Source organism: Colobus angolensis, unplaced genomic scaffold, assembly GCF_000951035.1.
Source record: "Colobus angolensis palliatus isolate OR3802 unplaced genomic scaffold, Cang.pa_1.0 Scaffold39, whole genome shotgun sequence".
NCBI classification, from domain to species: domain Eukaryota; kingdom Metazoa; phylum Chordata; class Mammalia; order Primates; family Cercopithecidae; genus Colobus; species Colobus angolensis.
This window is the reverse complement of record NW_012117265.1, coordinates 4,605,481-4,623,260: the sequence shown is the minus strand read 5'-3', so window position 1 is coordinate 4,623,260 and position 17,780 is coordinate 4,605,481. Positions and strand designations below refer to the sequence as shown.

The window sequence follows — 17,780 nt, the reverse complement described above, 5'->3', positions numbered from 1 at the left end:
AGTCCTAATGAATGGAGAAACAAAATATAGCATTTACATACAAGTGGAATATTATTCAGCCCTGAAAAGGAAGGGAATTCTGACACATGCTACGACATGGATGAACTTTGAGGACATTGTGCTTGATGAAATAAGCCAGTCATACAGTATAAACCAGGACATATAGCATATGATTCCTCCATTCATAGAAGGTCCTTAGAATCATCAGATTCACAGAGACAGAAAGTAGAATGGTGGGTGCCAGAGGCTTGAGGAGGGGGATGAGGAGTGAATATTTCATGGGGATGGAGTTTCAGTTTGGGAAGATGAGAAAGTTCTGGAGATGTATGATAGTGGTGATGGTTGCACAGTAATGCGAATGTGCTTGATGCCACTGAATGGGAAATATGGCTAAAATGGTAAATTTAATGTGATGTGTATGTTACTACAATTTAGAAACAAAAAAAATCCAGGCTGGGCACAGGGGCTCACACCTATAATCTCAGCACTTTGGGAGGCTGAGGCGGGCGGATCACCTGAGGTCGGGAGTTTGAGACCAGCCTGACCAACATGGAGAAGTCCCATTTCTACTAAAAATACAAAATTAGCCCGATGTGGTGGCGCAAGCCTGTAATCCCAGCTACTCGGGAGGCTGAGGCAGGGGAATCGCTTCAACACAGGAGGCAGAGGTTGTGGTGAGCCGAGATCATGCCTGGGCAACAAGAGCAAAGCTCTATCTTAAAAAAAAAAAAAAAATCCAAGTCCTCCAAGGCCCTTCAACCCTGCTGATGTCTTGGGTCTCATCCTCTCTCTCTTTCCTTCTTGCTTTCTCTCTGCTCCAGCCACACTGGCCTCTTTGCTGTTTGTAGAACGTGCCAAGTTCATTTGCACCTCAAGACCTTTTCTCATGCTGTTCTCCCTGCCTGGAACAGTTTTCATGGCCATTTCGGACACAGCCCAAGATTCATCCTGGGTAAAGTTGCTCTTCCCATTACTCACTATTTGTTTATGTTTCATATCACTTTACCCCATTTGAAGCCACTTTCCTTAGATATTTATGTTCCTGTTTAGCATCTATTCTCCACTGGGTGAGGGCAGGGACAGCATCTGTCTTATAACTCTAGTACGCAGCACCTGCCTCAGAGGAGCAGAGCCAGGGGCATCAGTTGAGCAAAAATAAAAATGGAGAAGTAAATAGTAAATACCAAGAGAGTGCAAACTGACCCAAATAATTCAAGTTGGCAAGGATGCAAGAAAAGGAAACTCTTGTACATGGTTAGTGGGAATGGTAGAGGAGTGGTGCCATGGGCATAGGTTGAGTAAAAATATGAATGGAGAAGTATCTAGTGAATACTAAGAGAGTGCAAAGTGACCCAGAAAAGTCAAGTTGGCAAGGATGCACGAAAAGGAAACTCTTACACACTGTTGGTGGGAATGTAAATTAGTACAACCTTGAAGGAAAAACAGTATGGAGATTTCTCAAAGAACAAAAAAAATTAGAACTACCATTTGACCCAGCAATCCCACTGTTGGGGATCTACCCAGTGGAAAAGTTTTGGAAATAAATAGTGGTGATGGCTGCATGACATTGTGAATATAATTGATGTCACTGAATTGTACATTTAAAAATGGTTAAAATGGCAGATTTTATGTTACATGTATTTTTGCCACAATATAAAAAATTAATAATGTGATTTTAAAAAATAGATGCAGAAAAGGACCCTCTGAGAATAGCTCAACCCATATATATCTAAAGGAAATGAGGCCAGATGTGGTAGTTACTGCTTATAAAATCTCAGCACTTCGGGAGGCCGAGGCAGGTGGATCACTTAAGGCCAGGAATTAGAGACTAGCCTGGACAACATGGCAAAACCCCTTCTCTACTAAAAATGCAAAAGAATTTAGCCTGGTTTGGTATTGGGCACCTGTAATACTTTCTACCTGGGAGGCTGAGGCAGGAGAATCGCTTGAACCCGGGAGGCAGAGGTTGTGATAAGTTGAGATCGCACCGCCGCACTCCAGCCTGGGTAGCAAAAGCAAAACTTCTTGGGAGGTTGAGGTACAAGAATTGCTTGGACTCAGGAGGCAGAGTTTGCAGTGAGCTGAGATTGCACCACTGCACTCCAGCTTGGGTGACAGAGTCTCTCTGTCTCAAAAAAAAAAAAAAAAGAAAAAGAAAAAGAAATGAAACCTGTATCTTAAAGAGATAGCTGCACTCCTATGTTCATTGTAGCACTACTCAAAATAGCCAAGATATAGAAACAAGCTAAATGACCTTCAGTGGATGAATGGATAAAGAAAATGTGGCATACACATATACAATGAGATATTACTTGGTCTTAAAAAAGAAGAAAATTCTGCCACTTGGGATAACATAGATGGAGCTGGAGGACATTAGGCTAAGTGAAATAAGCCAGGCACAGAAAGACAAATACCACATGATCGAAGTTACAGGTGGAGTCTAAAATTGTCAAACTCATAGAAGCAGAGAGTAGGATGGTGGTTGCCAGGGGCTGGGAGGAGGAGCAAATGGGGTGATGTTGGTCAAAGGGTACAAACATGATAACTATGTAGAGGTAATAGATATATTAATTAGCTGAAATGTGGCCATCGTTTTACAATGTATACCAAAATATCAAGTTGTACATTTTAAATGCAAGCAATTTTTATATGTCAAAAAATCAAATTGTCAGGAATAAATAGAAAAGTTATTTATACCAGTCAGAATAACAATCACTAAAAAGACAAAAACCAACCAACCCACCAACCAGACAAACACCAAACAACCAGATGCTGGCAAGAATTAAAAAAAAAGGGAACTCTTATACACTGTTGGTGGGATGTGAATTAGTACAATCTCTATGGAAAACAGTATGAGGATTTCTCAAAGAACAAAAATGTAGAACTACCATTTGATCCAGCAATCCCACTATTGAGGATCTACCCAATGGAAAAGAAATCATTATATCAAAGAGACACCTGATATGTTTGTGTTTGTTTATTGCAGCACTATTCACAATAGCAAAGATACGGACCTAACCTAAGTGTCCATCAACAGAAGACTGGATAAAGAAAATGTGGTATATATATACACCATGAAATACTATTCAGCCATAAAAAGAGTGAAATCATGTCTTTTGCAGTAACATGGATGGAATGGGAGTCCATTATCTTAAGTGAAACAACTCAGAAATAGAAAGTCAAATACCGCATGTTCTCACGTATAAGTGGGAGCCAAAGGACTCCTTGTCCATTAGCTCATGGTCAAATATCATACGTTTTCACTTATACGTGGGAGCATGGACATGGACATAGAGTGTGGAATAATAGACACTGGATACTCAGAAAGGTGGGAGAGTGAGAGAAGGGTGGGGAACCTCACTTAATGGGTACAATGTACACTATTTGGGTGATGGGTACACTAAAAGCTACTGTCTGGAAGTCTACTGTCTGCAGACTTCACTATGCAATATATGCATGTAACAAAAACTGCACTTGCACTCCTTAAATCCATTTTAAAAAAAGAATGGGGCTGGATGTGGTGGCTCACGCCTGTAATCCCAGCACTTTGGGAGGCGGAGGAGAGTGGATCACCTGAGGTCAGGAGTTCGAGATCAGCCTGACCAACATGGAGAAACCCCATCTCTACTAAAAATACAAATAAACAAAAAAAATAGCCAGGCATGGTGGTACATGCCTGTAATCCCAGCTACTCTGGAGGCTGAGGCAGGAGAATCACTTGAACCCAGGAGGCGGAGGTTGCAGCGAGCCAAGATTGTGCCATTGCACTCCAGGCTGGGCAGCGAGAGCAAAACTTCATCTCAAAAAAAAGAAAGAAAGATAAAAAGACAAAAAAAAATATAGCCCACCCCAACCCAAGAGGGCCCTCCCGGTCAGAACCCTAAGTTCTTGGTGGTGGGCTGTGGGTGGGGGAGTTTCTCACCTTAGTGCAACGACCCTGCAACCTGTGTACCGTGCACCCAGGCTGCTCCTCTGGAACAAAGGGCTGAGCTGCAGAGGGAGAAGGGAGCCGGGGTTGGTCAGGGGCAGGCAGGTAACAGGCGTAGGATGGGCAAGGCAGTGCTGCAGGGGGAGGCAGGCCTCTCACCAGGTGCTGCATGACGTTGTCTGTGATGTTGAACTTGAGGGAGCCGGGTTGACCCATGTCCGCCATGTAGCGCAGGTTGTTGATGGTGAAGTTCAGTGTGAATGGCTCCTTGCTGACCACCCCGGCTAGGGCAGGGGGAAGAGAGAGAGAGAGAGAGAGACAGAGAGACAGAGAGAGAGATGAAGCTCTTGGGGAGGATGATCGGTGGGTAGGGGGTGGTGTGGGACAGGGCAGGGGCAGTGTGTTCCAAAGACCCTGTGTCTACCTCTCAATAAGCCCAAGGCTGACTTTTAATGGAGACATCTCCAGCAGCCAGTAAGGGTATGCTTAATGAGTTGGGATGTCCAGATGGGGTCCTACCCAAATGCAGGAAGAGAAGATTCTGTAAAAAGTACCAGTGATTCTGATCTTTCCCAGGAGAAAGGCTCCGTATTACCACACTGATGCAGAAAGTCATGCATGACTCCAGACATTTTTAAAAAATGTATTCTCTCTCTCTCTCTTCCTGTCTCCCCCTTGATCCTTCTCTGCCTTTCTCCCATTTCTCTCTCTCTCCTGCACTCACAACCAGGTATGCTAATCTTCTCTGCATTGGTTAACATGGCCAACAATCTTTGCAGCCATAACCAACCTCTCTGCACCTCAGTTTACTCATCTGTAAAATGAGATGACAGTGGTTCACAATGATGATTCCTGCCTCAACAGTTGTTATAAAGCTTAAACAAGTTAATCATTGTAAAGCGTGTAAGCACTGCTGGGCACACAGGTCAATATGGTGTACATGTTTATTATATAAAATATATCACAAATGCTTTCTAATCACTCCCTCTGTGTGGAACTTTATGGAAGTATGAGCTAAGGATTCTTTTTTCTCTTTTTTTCTTTTTCTTTTTTCTCTTTTTTTCTTTTTCTTTTTTTTTGAGATGGAGTCTCACTCTGTCGCCCAGGCTGGAGAGCAGTGGTGCGATCTCGGCTCATTGCAAGCTCCACCTCCCAGGTTTTACGCCATTCTCCTGCCTCAGCCTCCTGAGTAGCTGGGACCACAGGTGTGCACCACCACGCCCGGCTAGTTTTTTTTTTTTTTTTTTTTTTTTTTTTAGTAGAGATGGAGTTTCACCGTGTTAGCCAGGATGGTCTCGATCTCCTGACCTTGTGATCCACCCGCCTCAGCCTCCCAAAGTGCTGGGATTACAGGCATGAGTCACTGCGCCCGGCCAAGCTAAGATTTAAGACAAACCGCTAGAAGAAAAGTTTACCTCTCCTTTTCTCCCTGCCTTTCTTCTTTTCATCACTCTTGAACTTCCTTCTGTTCATTCTTCCTTCTCTCCTTCTCTCTCCTGAACTTCCTTCTGTTCATTCTTCCTTCTCTCCTTCTCTGTTTCCATCCTTTCTTCTTCCCTTCCATCTTTCATTCTATTAATGCATCCTTTCTTTCTTGCTGACTTCCTTCCTCTCATTGTACCTTCTATCATGTATTTATCCTTCCTCTTCCTTCTCTCACTTCTTTCCTTCTTTTCACCCATCCATTCATCCATTTATCCATCCATCCATCTATCCATCCATCCATCCATTCATTTATCCATCCATCTATCTATCCATCCATCCACCTACCCACTCATCTGTCCATCCATCCATCCATCCATCCATCCATCCATCCATCCATCCATCCATCCATCCACCCACCCATCCGTTCATCCATCTGTCCACCCATCCATTCATCCATTCACCCACTCACCCACCCATCTGTTCATCCATCCATCCATCCACCCATTCATCCACCCACCCATCCACCCATCCATCCATCATCTATCTTTTCTTCCTTACACCTCTCTTTTCTTCCTTCCATCCACTTATCCACCTTTCCTCCTCCTTTTCTTCTTTCATCCATTTTTTTATTTCTTCAATCCACTCATCCATCCTCTCTCCCTTCCTCCTTCCATTCATCACTTCTTCCTTCCATCTATCCACCTTGCCTTCCTTCCATATATATGGAATTGGTCCTACACTGCTCCAGGAACATTTGAAGGGGAGCAGGGGAGTGGGGTAAAGAAATATTCTGGCCCTTCAATAGCCCCACCCACCATTGTCCCCCCAATGCCTCCTATTGGCTGAACCTAACAGGCAGCTAGTTAGCATGGGAACCTGGGAAATGAAGTTTTCATGAGTCAGACGTCTATCCCACAGAGCACAGGAAGGTTGGAGAATGGATCCGAGGACAAAAACAAAACAAAACAAAACAAAAACCCACAAGTGGTATAATAGAGAAAGCCCATAAGAAGTTACATTCCTATAAAAGAGAAGCAGACAACAGAATATAAACCAATAAGTTCAAAAAAGTGAGAGAAGTATTGTGAAGGATTAACAGAAAAACAAACAAACAAACAAACAAAAAACAACCCAGGATCTCATTTGGAAGTATGAGTGAGACAAATTAGTGTAAGAAATTGACTTTTCCTTCACAGTCCACAGATTGAACAGATAACCCACAGAATGGGAGAAAATCTTCACAATCTACATATTCAGCAAAGGACTAATATCTAGAATCTACAACGAACTCAAACAAAATAGCAAGAAAAAACAAACAATCCCATCAAAAAGTGGGCTAAGGACATGAATAGACAATTCTCAAAAGAAGATACACAAATGGCCAATGAACATATGAAAAAATGTTCAACATCACTAATGACCAGGAAAATTAAAATCAAAACCATAATGTGATACCGCCTTACTTCTACAAGAATTGCCATAATCAAAAAATAAAAAAATAATAGATGTGGCTCTCGGGGCCAAGACAGTCGGCTAGAAGCAGCAGCGCTCGGAGGCTCCCATTTATAAAAACCACAATAAGTGTGTGAATCCTTCCCTGGCAACCAAGATATCCAGGTTCCCTCATCAAAATTGACTAGAAGGCTGGCAGTGACCCACGGAGAGAAGGAAGAGCAGTGTGGTGTGGTGGCCCACCTGAGAGACACAAGGGGAAGGGAAACCCCTTCCCCGCAGCCAAGGGAGGTGGTGAGTGAGCAGGCTATCCAATCTGGGGAAACTGTGCTTTTTCCACGGAACTGTGCGACCCACAGATTGGAAGATCCCATTCGCGAACCCATGCCACTGGGACCTAGTGTCCCCATCCCAGAAGGCGCAGATTCTTACAGCTGGAATCTGCCTAAGCCTACGGAACTCCCCGGGGGAGGGGCGACCAGCACTGGCTGCAGCTGCCTGCTGTCTAAGTCTTTTGAGTTCCTTGGGGGAGGGGCAACAGCCAGCAATGGGACTCACAACTGCCTAACACGCTAAGCTTCCTGGGTGGGGGAAGGCGGCACCCCTTTCTGTAGCTCCAGGCTGTGCTTTTTCCCTGCTGGAGCCAGTAAGGCTGAATGGCTTCATCCCAAGGTTTGTCCCCACAGTCCAACACACTGGCTGTGGCAGTCTGCAGCCAAAGTGACTCTTCAGGGCTTACCCTGACCCAGCCTTCCTCAGTGGGCAGGGCTTTCCTGCAGGATCTCCAATAACTCCAGCCAGAGGCTCAGGGACAGAATTCGGACTCCCTGGGCTTGAGTTCCTAGTGGGAGGGGTGGCTGCAGTCTCTGCGGACCAGCAGAGTTAGCTTCTCCTCCTGGTAGTTGTGAGGAATCCAAGCAGCCCAGATGTGTGGGTTTCCCCCCAGTGAAGCACCCCCTCTCCACCAGGGACAAAGTGCTTCATTAAATGGGTCCTGTTCCCCATGCCAGTCAACTGGGTGAGACCCTCCAACAATAGTTGTCAGACACCTTATACAGGAGCGATCCTCCTGGCATCAGGTTGGTGCCCCTCGAGGTCAGAGGTCCTAGAAGAAGCAGGCACCTATCTTTGCTGCTCTCCAGCCTCCCCGTGTGACCGGGCATGGGAGCGAATCAGATGAATAAGGCCTGAAGTGAACCCCTAGCAAACTGCAGCAGCCCTGCAGAAGAGGGACCTGACTATTGACAGAAAAACAAGCAGAAAGTGACAACAACAGCATCAGCAACAACTACAACAACAAAAAGGCCTCCACAAAAACCCCTGCAAGGATCAGCAGCCTCAAAGCCTGAAACTAAAACTCACAAAGATAAGAAAGAATCAACAAAACTATGCTGAAAACCCAAAAGACCAGAGTGTCTCTTCTCCAAATGACCACAACATCTCTCCATTAAGGGTGCAGAACTGGATGGAGGATCAGATGGATGAACCGACAGAAACAGGTTTCAGAAGATGGGCAATAAAAAAGTACAATGAGCTAAGGAAGCATGTCCTAACACAATGCAAAGAAGCCAAGAACCTTGATGAAAGGTTAAAGGAATTGCTAACTAGAATAAACAGTTTAGAGAGGAACATAAACAACCTGATGGAGCTGAAAAACACAGCACAAAAACTTCGTGAAGCATACACAAGTATCAACAGCCAAATTGATCAAGTGGAAGAAAGGATATCAGCAATGACCAAGCTGAGCCTGAGTTGAGCCTTCTAGGAAAACCAAAGAGCCAACTACACATCATCAAGGAACCTAACTCTCTCGAATTCTGCCCCATAATCCTGAGTCAGCTCCAACTGAACTGGTAGTGACTGATTTTTTTTTTTTTTTTTTGGTAACCATTCTGAAGCTGTTTTGAACTGAGAGAAAATGAATGCTATTATCAATTGGTGATGTCTGCCATGAATGCTGCAATCAATTAATGATGTCTGTCATGGATGAGGGAGTGCAGCAGATGCCATATAGTTTTCCATTGTAAACTATGGCAGACACTAAAGTTGAACCAAGGTAGAAGAGGAAAGTTTTCATACATTATAAGAAAGCATACTTCATTCTTTCCTTCCCTGGGAAAATCCATGTTTTCCTGTAGATCTAAATCTGTCAATCTACCATGTACAAGGTCCTGAAGTAGATACTAGGGAAGCACAAGGGAGTAAGACACAGTTGCTCCAATCAGCAGGTTTATGCACTATTGAGGTGACCGGATATAAACACAACGTTCAAAGCAGAGAAAATGTGTTTGCAATTGACTTAAAAAAATATTCAACAGGACTTAAAGTGAGTGACAGAATAAAAGGTTCCCATAATTCTTTTGCCTATAATAATTCAAGTTTTTTTTCTTTTTAAAAATCATGTTAAATAGTACTAGTTAAACACTGAGCATAGCACTTTGGTGCATATTCAGGACCCAGTAAATTAATATATTATCTATTACCTTTGTTATCACCACCACCATCATAATCATCACCATCCCTGTAACCATCACCATCATTATTGTCATAATCACCACCATCGTTACCACCATCACCATCATCATCATTACCATCATCACCACCACCATCACCATTGTCATCATGATCATCATAATCACCGTCACCATCATCATCATCATCATCACCACCATCAGTATCATCATAAAAATAGCTCTCTGAGAGGAAAGATTATTGTTTCATGATCCATGCCATATCCCCAGGATTTGGCAGAGCCCCAGGGTTTGGCACAGTGTTCAATAAAGTTTGTTGGCTGGTTCATCATCACTAGATTTATAAAGAATTTCCATCTTTATTTGACTGAATAATGGAAGAGATGTTTACGCTCATCAGCCATGCTCTAACAGAGGTACCATTGGCGCGTACTTATTCAAGGGACCAGTAGAAGGGATGGAGCCCCAGAATTTCCCAGGTCCACTGTGGTAGTCCCAAGAGCTACAGAGAAGCCCTCTTCAGAGGAAGCATCCAACCCTCTCATGGCAGAAAGGTCAGCAAATACAACTATTTACAGGCCTTGCTGCATATGGGACCTGAGTTGAGTCTCTCTCTGGAGTTGGCCAGAAGGGAAAGGGAATAACTTGTGCCCTCCCAGCCCCTTTCCTTATGAAGAGGACATAGGGGCATAGGAAGAGGGGACAGCTCCTGCCCTGCTTGGCATATAATTGGGGCGACTGGAGCATTGGTTGAATACTCACTGCTGGTGGTGGGCACAGAGCTCCGATGGGTGAAACCTGCATAGAGAAGGAGGGAGGAGAGTGGGTAAGGGTTAAGGGAGAGGTGGGGAATCAAATAGGGGTCACAGATACCCGAGTGGAATGGAAGAAGTTTCAAGGAACAGGGGCCTTTGAAGATTCTCTATCAGTACTCTCAGATCAGGGAAGAAGGTACTTAGGATGAACTCAGTCCAAGACAAAGAAACTATGAAGTTAAGACATCAGTCATCACACACAAAAACATAGCCAAGACTTCAATGGCCAGTCAGGGAGTGTGACCTCAAGTCAGAGAGTAAGAGGCTGCCCAGCAAAGAGGAAGACTCTCCAACCACATCACAGCTGCTCACCATTGACATAGAGACTGTCCCTGTCCAGGGTGTAGGGGCCCAGCTCAGTGATGCTGTGGGTCAGCTGGCTCAGCTCCAAATACAGCTGCTCTCTGTCCAGCCCAGGGCCTGTGGGGTCAGGGCGGTGGGTGCAGATGGCATCCACTCTGGTGGCTTTCCCATACTTCTCTGGCCTAGGGAGGGCAGATAAGGGGAATGACATTAAATAGATTGCCTACAGGGAGGCATTATGAGATTCCTGAGGGCAGGACAGGAAGGGGACAGAGGAAATGAGAATCCTGGTGGACATATGAGAAGTCATACTAAGATTTTCTGAATATGCTGACTTCCAGGCAGCCTGGGAATGTGAGTAGGGTCAGGAATACAAGAATTTTATAAAACTGCATTCTCATGGCATGGGGACAGGACAGCCCAGACTTGAGAAACATTAAGAGCTGGAAATGGGGATAAAAGCAAGTGGATGGGGGATGTTTATCTTGAGAGAAACCTTGGAAGATAATTTAACACCTGAAGGAGGGAGGTGGGGAGAAGTAAGAAATTCAGAGGGATCACCAAGGTATCTGGCTGATGGGCCCTGCAAGTTCTCTCGGTTGATGGGGGAGGTGGTAAGATCAGGAGATATGTTGGTCCTGGAGCCACCAATGCCTGAATTCCACTTGTGCTGAGGACTTCCATAGGGAGGGAAGGAAGAAAGCTGACCAAACTCCTTGGGCCTGGGAACACTTGGGGCAGCTAGACTGGTTATTCTCAGTTCTCACCTGAGCAAGGTCAGCCTGCAGCCAGAGTACAGAGGGCCAACACTGGTGTTCTTGAACAAGGGCCTTAGCTGTGGTGGAGGAAGAGGGAGGTGAGTAGGAGAGCTGAAGACGTAGGAGCGAGGAAGATGTAAGGTGGGAGGGGCTGTAATCAGGGGGCGAGAATTGCATCTCTCAGGTGAGGGGAGGTGGGTGAGATCTTCTTCCATGCCTTGGAATGGGTGACATAGATGGAACGAGACAAGGTGGGCAGGGCAGAGTGAGGTTGGCAGGGCTCTCACCAGACCCTGAAGGACCTTCTCTGTAGTGTTGAACTTCCTGGAGCCAGGCCACATGTTCTCCTCATACTGCAGGTTAGTGATGGTGAAGTTGAGGGTGAATAGTATCAGGAGATGGCTGGCAGCTGTGGTGTAGGTGGGAAATAAACACTATGTTCAAAAGTAGAGAACATTTAAGAGTTTGTAATAGACTTATCTCTAAACATATGCAACCAGATTTAAAGAGAGTGATAAAATAGGTTTTCATGCCTCCCTTGACTATAACGATCAAAGTTTTTCATACAGCATGCTAAATAATAATAGTTAGATACTTAGCACAACCTTTTGTGCATATTCAGTGTTCCATAATACTAGATACTATTACCTTTGTTATCACCACCACCATCATCATCACCAACACTGCAGCCATCACTTTCATTATTGTCATCACCACCACCATCAGGACCAAAACCAAGATCATTATAGTCCCTATCATCCCCATCACCATCATCATCATCATCCACATCATCACCTGCACTATTGCCACCAGGAACATGGTCACCAGCACCATCACTGTTTCATCCTTACCATCATAACGATCACCACCACCACCACCATCATCATGATCACCACCACCACCACCACACAACCATCATGATCCACATCACCACCACTAGTACCATGATCACCAACACCCTCATCACATCATCCTTAACCATCATAACCACCACCACTGTCATCATCATCCTCATTATCAATATCACCATCACATTGTCAATCACTACCACAACTACCACCATCACCACCACCACAGTCATTCTTCCCATAATCACCACCAACACTATCATCATCATCATCATCATCATCACATCATCATTACTGTCAAAACCACTACCATCATCAATATCATCATCATCATCATCTTCATAATGACCATTATCATCACATCATAGTTATCAGCATCACCATCATTATTGTAATCATCTCCAGCAACATCATCATCACCACTATCCCACATCATCCTCAAAATAAAATAAGCTCTCTGAGGGCAGAGATTTTTACTTCTTTTGTGTTCCCTGCTTTATCTCTAGGGCCTAGCAGAGAGTGGGTGCTCAAAGAAGTTTGTTGGGTGACTCATCATCAGTAAATCTGCTATGATTTTTAATCTTTATTTAAGTAAAAAGAACAGAGATGTTGACACTCATCATGCATACTCTAATAGAGGTGTCATTGACTGGCACTTACCCGAAGGGCCAAGTATCGAGGTTGGAGTCCTAGATGCTCCCAGATACACTGTGGGGATCCCAGGAGCTGAGGAGAAGCCTGCATTAATTAAAGCAGCAAGCTCTTTCATGGCAGAAATGCCAGCAGATAGGAGTATTTCTGCATATGGGGCTTGAGATTAGTGTCTCTCTGGAGCTGGGCCAGAGGGAAAGGGAATCATTTATACCCTGTCAGATCCTTCCCTCATGAAGAAAATATAGGGGCATAGGAGAAGCGGGTCAGCTCCTGTCCTGCTTGGAGTAGGATTTGGGCCACTGGAATGTTAGTAGAATACTCACTGCTGGTGGTGGGCACAGAGCTCCGATGGGTGAAACCTGCAAAGAGAGGGAGGAAGGAGAGTGAATAAGGGTTAAGGGAAATGTAGGGGACCAAAAGGGGTCAGTGCTACCATGGCGCAATTGAAGGAGTTTCAGGGAACATGGGCTTTGAGGATTCTCTATAAGCACCCTCAGATCAGGGAAGAAGGTCCTGAGGATGAAGGTCTCCAGTACAAGATGAAGAAGAAATCATGAAGTTCAGATTAGTCATCAAATACAGACAACATGGCCAAGACTTTAATGGCCAGGCAGGGAGTGTGACCTCAAGAAAGAGAGTAGAGGCCTTCTCAACAAGGAAGAAAAAGCTCCAAACACATCACAGTTGCTCACCATTGACAAAGAGGCTGTCATTGTCCAGGGTATAGGGGCCCAGCTCAGTGATGCTGTGGGTCAGCTGGCTCAGCTCCCAATACAACTGCTCTCTGTCCAGCCTAGGGCTTTTGGGGTCAGGGTGATGGGTGCAGATGGCGTCCACTCCAGTGGCTGCCCCATCCTTCTCAGGCCTGGAGAGGGCAGGTGAGGGGAATAATAATAAAGTTTTGTTTAGGGAGGAGTCCCAAGATTGCTGAGTGAAGGACAGGAAGGGGCCACAGGAAATGAGAAGCCTGGCACACAGATGAGAAGCCACACTTAGATTCTCTGAGTGCACTGACTACTGTCCAGCTTGGGACAGTGAGCATACTTGTGGATACAAGAATTTTTCTAACATTGCAGTGTGGCTCTTGCATTCTCATGGCATGGGGACAGGACAGCTTAGACTTGAGACAGGCGAAGAGCTGGAATTGGGAATTAAACAAGTGAATGAGGCATGTTTGTCTTGAGAGAAATCCTGGTTAGAGAATTTAACACCTAAAGGCAATGGAGGTGGGAAGAAAAGAGGGAATTCAGAGGGATGGCCAGGGTGAAAGTCCAATCTTTCTGATGGACCCTGTGGAAATTTTCAGTTGATTTGGGTGGGATGGCAAGGGGCAGTGGTAATATTGGGAGACAGATTAGTCTTGGAGCCACTGCTCCTTGAGTTCCATCTTTGATGAGAATAACCACAGAGAGGGCAGAATAAAGAAGCCGAAACTCATGGAGACTGGAAACAATTGGGGCAACAAATGTTGGCAATTCCAAGGTCTCACCTGAGCAAGGTCAGTCTGCAGCCAGAGTACAGAGGGCCAACACTGGTGCTCTTGAACAGGGGCCTGAGCTGTGGGGGAGGGAGAGGGAGGTGAGTAGGATGGCTGAGGGGGTAGGGGCAGGGGACTAGTCATTGGGGCTGGCACCAGTAGGTGGCCCTGGCATCAGTGGATGGGGGCTCATGTCTCTGGGTGTGAGGGGAGGTGGGTGAGATCTTCTTCTGTGCCCTGCCATGAGTGAGGTAGGTGGGACTAGACAAGGTGAACTGGGCAGAGTGAGATGCTTGGGGCTCTTACCAGGCCCTGAAGGACCCTCTCCGTGGTGTTGAACTTCCTGGAGCCAGGGTGCTGCATGTTCTCCTCATACCGCAGGTTGGTGATGGTGAAGTTGAGAGTGAACGGCACCAGGAGAGGGCTGGCAGCTGCCGTGGAGGTGGGAAAGAAATGACATGTTCAAGACTGGAGAACTTTATACATTTCCAAAAGGCCTGCTTCTAAACATATGCAACGGGATTTAAAGAGAGAATAAAATAAAAAGTTTCCATGTGTCCCTTGACTATAATGATAGAAGTTTCTAACTAAGCCTACTAAATAATAGTAGTAGCTAGCATACCTCTTGGTGCATATTCAGAGTTCTGTAATACTAAATATTATCTATTACCTTTATTATCACCATTGTCATCCTCAATGTCACCAACACTGTGACCCTATTATTATTGTCATCACCACCAGCATCAGCACCACTCACATCAGCACCAAAATCATGACCAAAACCGTGGTGGGGATGATTCTAGCATCCCCACTACCATGATCATCATCATCACCACCACCACAATCATCATCATTTGCATCATCATCACCAGCACCATGATTACCAACACCATTATCATATCATCATTACTTTCATCACCACCACCACCACCATCACAACCATCATCATTATAATCATCATTATCTTCATTGTAACCGTCGCAATCACTATTGTCAATCACTACCACAACCACCACCATCCTTGCCACTATCATTCTTCCCATAATCACCCCCACAACTATCCTCCTCATCATCACATAATTACCATCATAACCACCACCACCATCATCATAATTATTCTCATTGTCAACATCATCATTACTATTGTCAGTCACTACCAAAACCATCACCATTATCATCCTTCCCATAATCACCACCACCATTGTCATCATCATAGCATCACCATTATAACCCCTGCCACCAACATCATCATCACCACCACCATCTTCATAATTATCATCCTTATCGCCGTCATCACTAGCATCACCATTTTTATTGTCATATCTCCAGTAACCTCACCACCAACAACCTCCATCACCCTCACAATAAAATAAGCTTCCTTGCAGCAGAGATTTTTAACTCTTTTGTGTCCCCTTCCTTATCCCTAGAGTCCTACAGAAACTAGGCACTTAATTAAGTTTGTTAGATGACTCCTCATCCGTAGATTCACTAGGATTTTTTATCTTTATTTAAGCGAAAATGGCAGAGATGTTGACAGTCATCAGGCATGCTCTAACAGAGATTCAATTGATTTGTATTTATCTGAGGGACCAGGTTTAGAAGCTGGAGTCCCAGATGTTCCCAGGTCCACTGTGGAGGTCCCAGGAGCTGAGGAGAAGGCCTCTTTAGTGAAAGTGTCAAACCCTGTCATGGCAGAGATGCCAGCAGGTAGGAGTATTTATGGACCTTGCTGCATGTGGGGCTTGAGCTGGGTCTCTCTCTGAAGAGACTTGAGCCAGAAGGGAAAGGGAATAACTTGTGCTGTCCCAGCTCCTTTGCTCATAGAGGACATAGGGGCATGCGAGGAGGGTTCAGTTCTTGCTCTGCATGGTGTAGGATCAGGAGCACTGGAACACCAGTGGAATACTCACTGCTGGTGGTGGGCACAGAGCTCCGTTGTGTGAAACCTGCATAGAGATGGAGGGAGGAGGGTAGGTAAGGGTTAAAGGAGTGGTGGGGCACTATATAGGGGTGAGGGTACCCTGTTGCAATGGAAGGAATTTCCCAGGACATGAGCCATTGAAGATTCTCTATCAGCACCCTCAGATCCAGAAAGCAGATCCCCAGGAAGAACTCAGTCCAAGATGAAATAGAAACCATGAAGTTCCAACCTCAGCTGTCACATACAGACAACGTGGCCGAGCATTCAATAGCCAGGCAGGGAGTGTGACCTCAAGGCAGAGAGTAGAGGCTTCCCAGCAAGGAGGAAGAGACTCCAGCCACATCACAGCTGCTCACCATTGACGTAGAGACTGTCCCTGTCCAGGGTGTAGGGGCCCAGCTCAGTGATGCCATGGGTCAGCTGGCTCAGTTCCCAGTATAGCTGCTCTCTGTCCAGTCCAGGGCTTTTGGGGTCAGGGCGGTAGGTGCAGATGGCATCCACTTTGGTGGCTGCCCCATCCTTCTTGGGCCTGGGGGGGGGCAAGATTGGGGAAAGACAATACATAGATTGCCTAGGGAGGGGTCCTGAGATCCCATAGGGCAGGACAGGATGGGGCCAGAGGAAATGAGAAGTCTGGTAGAGAAGTGAGAAGCCACACTTCCATTCTCTGAGTACACTGACTCTCAGCAACTATGAGCAGAATCACGGATGCAAGGATTTTTATAAAATTGCAAAGTGGAAACTTTTTTATAAAATTGCAAAGAGGAGAACTCATACTTGAGACAGGTGAAGAGCTGGGACTGGGGATGAAAGCAAGTGGACGAGGCATGTTTTTCTTGGGAGAAATCCTGGGAACAGCATTTAACAGACTTTAACCACTTGTGGAAAGGCAGGTAGGAGAAAGGAGGGAATTCAGAGGGATGACCAAGGTAGAAGCCCAGTCGTGCTGCTGGGCTCTGCATCTCTCAGTTGAGGTGGGAGGTGCTAGGATCAGGAAGCACATTGGTCTTGGAGCCACTGCCTGCTGGATTCCACTTGTGCTGTGGACATCTCCAGGGAGTGCAGAAAGGAAGCAGGTCAGACTTCTCAGATCAGTCAGACTGGCTGTTCTCAGTTCTCACCTGAGTAAGGTCAGTCTGCAGCCAGAGTACAGAGGGCCAACACTGGTGTTCTTGAACAAAGGCCTGAGCTGTGGAGGAGGGAGAAGGAGGTGAATGGGAGGACTGAAGTTATAGGGGTGTGGTGGAAGGGAGGTGGGCAGTGCTGGCAACAGTTGGTGGGGCTGGCATCAGTGGTTGGGGCATGTATATCTGGGGGCAAGATGAGGTAGGTGAGATCTTCTGTGCTCTGCAACAGGTGAGGTGGGCAGGACTAAACATGGTGAGTGGGGTAGAATGAGGTGTGTGGGGCTCTTACCAGACCCTGAAGGACTCTCTCTGTGGTGTTAAACTTTCCAGAGCCAGGGTTATGCATGTTCTCCTCATACCACAGGTTAGTGATGGTGAAGTTAATTGTGAATAGCAGCAGGAAAGGGCTGGCAGCTATAGTGAAGATGCAAAATAAATAGTGTTCAAAATAGAGTAACATTTAAGAATTTGTGATAGAGGCTGGGATCACGTCTGTAATCCCAGCACTTTGGGAGGCCGAGGCGGGTGGATCATGAGGTCAGGAGATTGAGACCATCCCGGTTAACACGGTGAAACCCTGTCTCTACTAAAAATACAAAAA

At 45.6% G+C, this 17,780-nt stretch overlaps 1 protein-coding gene across 1 annotated transcript in view; it reads right to left on the bottom strand.

The window, feature by feature from the left end:
* MUC16 (mucin 16, cell surface associated) overlaps positions 1-17,780 on the bottom strand; it is a 173,133-nt gene that overhangs the window by 38,495 nt on the left and 116,858 nt on the right. The window contains 16 exon segments of the mRNA XM_011954968.1: positions 3,923-3,990; positions 4,088-4,212; positions 10,039-10,074; positions 10,404-10,576; positions 11,162-11,229; positions 11,440-11,561; positions 12,661-12,726; positions 12,978-13,013; positions 13,347-13,519; positions 14,144-14,211; positions 14,438-14,565; positions 15,716-15,778; positions 16,042-16,077; positions 16,409-16,581; positions 17,174-17,241; positions 17,469-17,593. Of these exon segments, the coding sequence (XP_011810358.1) occupies positions 3,923-3,990; positions 4,088-4,212; positions 10,039-10,074; positions 10,404-10,576; positions 11,162-11,229; positions 11,440-11,561; positions 12,661-12,726; positions 12,978-13,013; positions 13,347-13,519; positions 14,144-14,211; positions 14,438-14,565; positions 15,716-15,778; positions 16,042-16,077; positions 16,409-16,581; positions 17,174-17,241; positions 17,469-17,593 (1,528 nt within the window).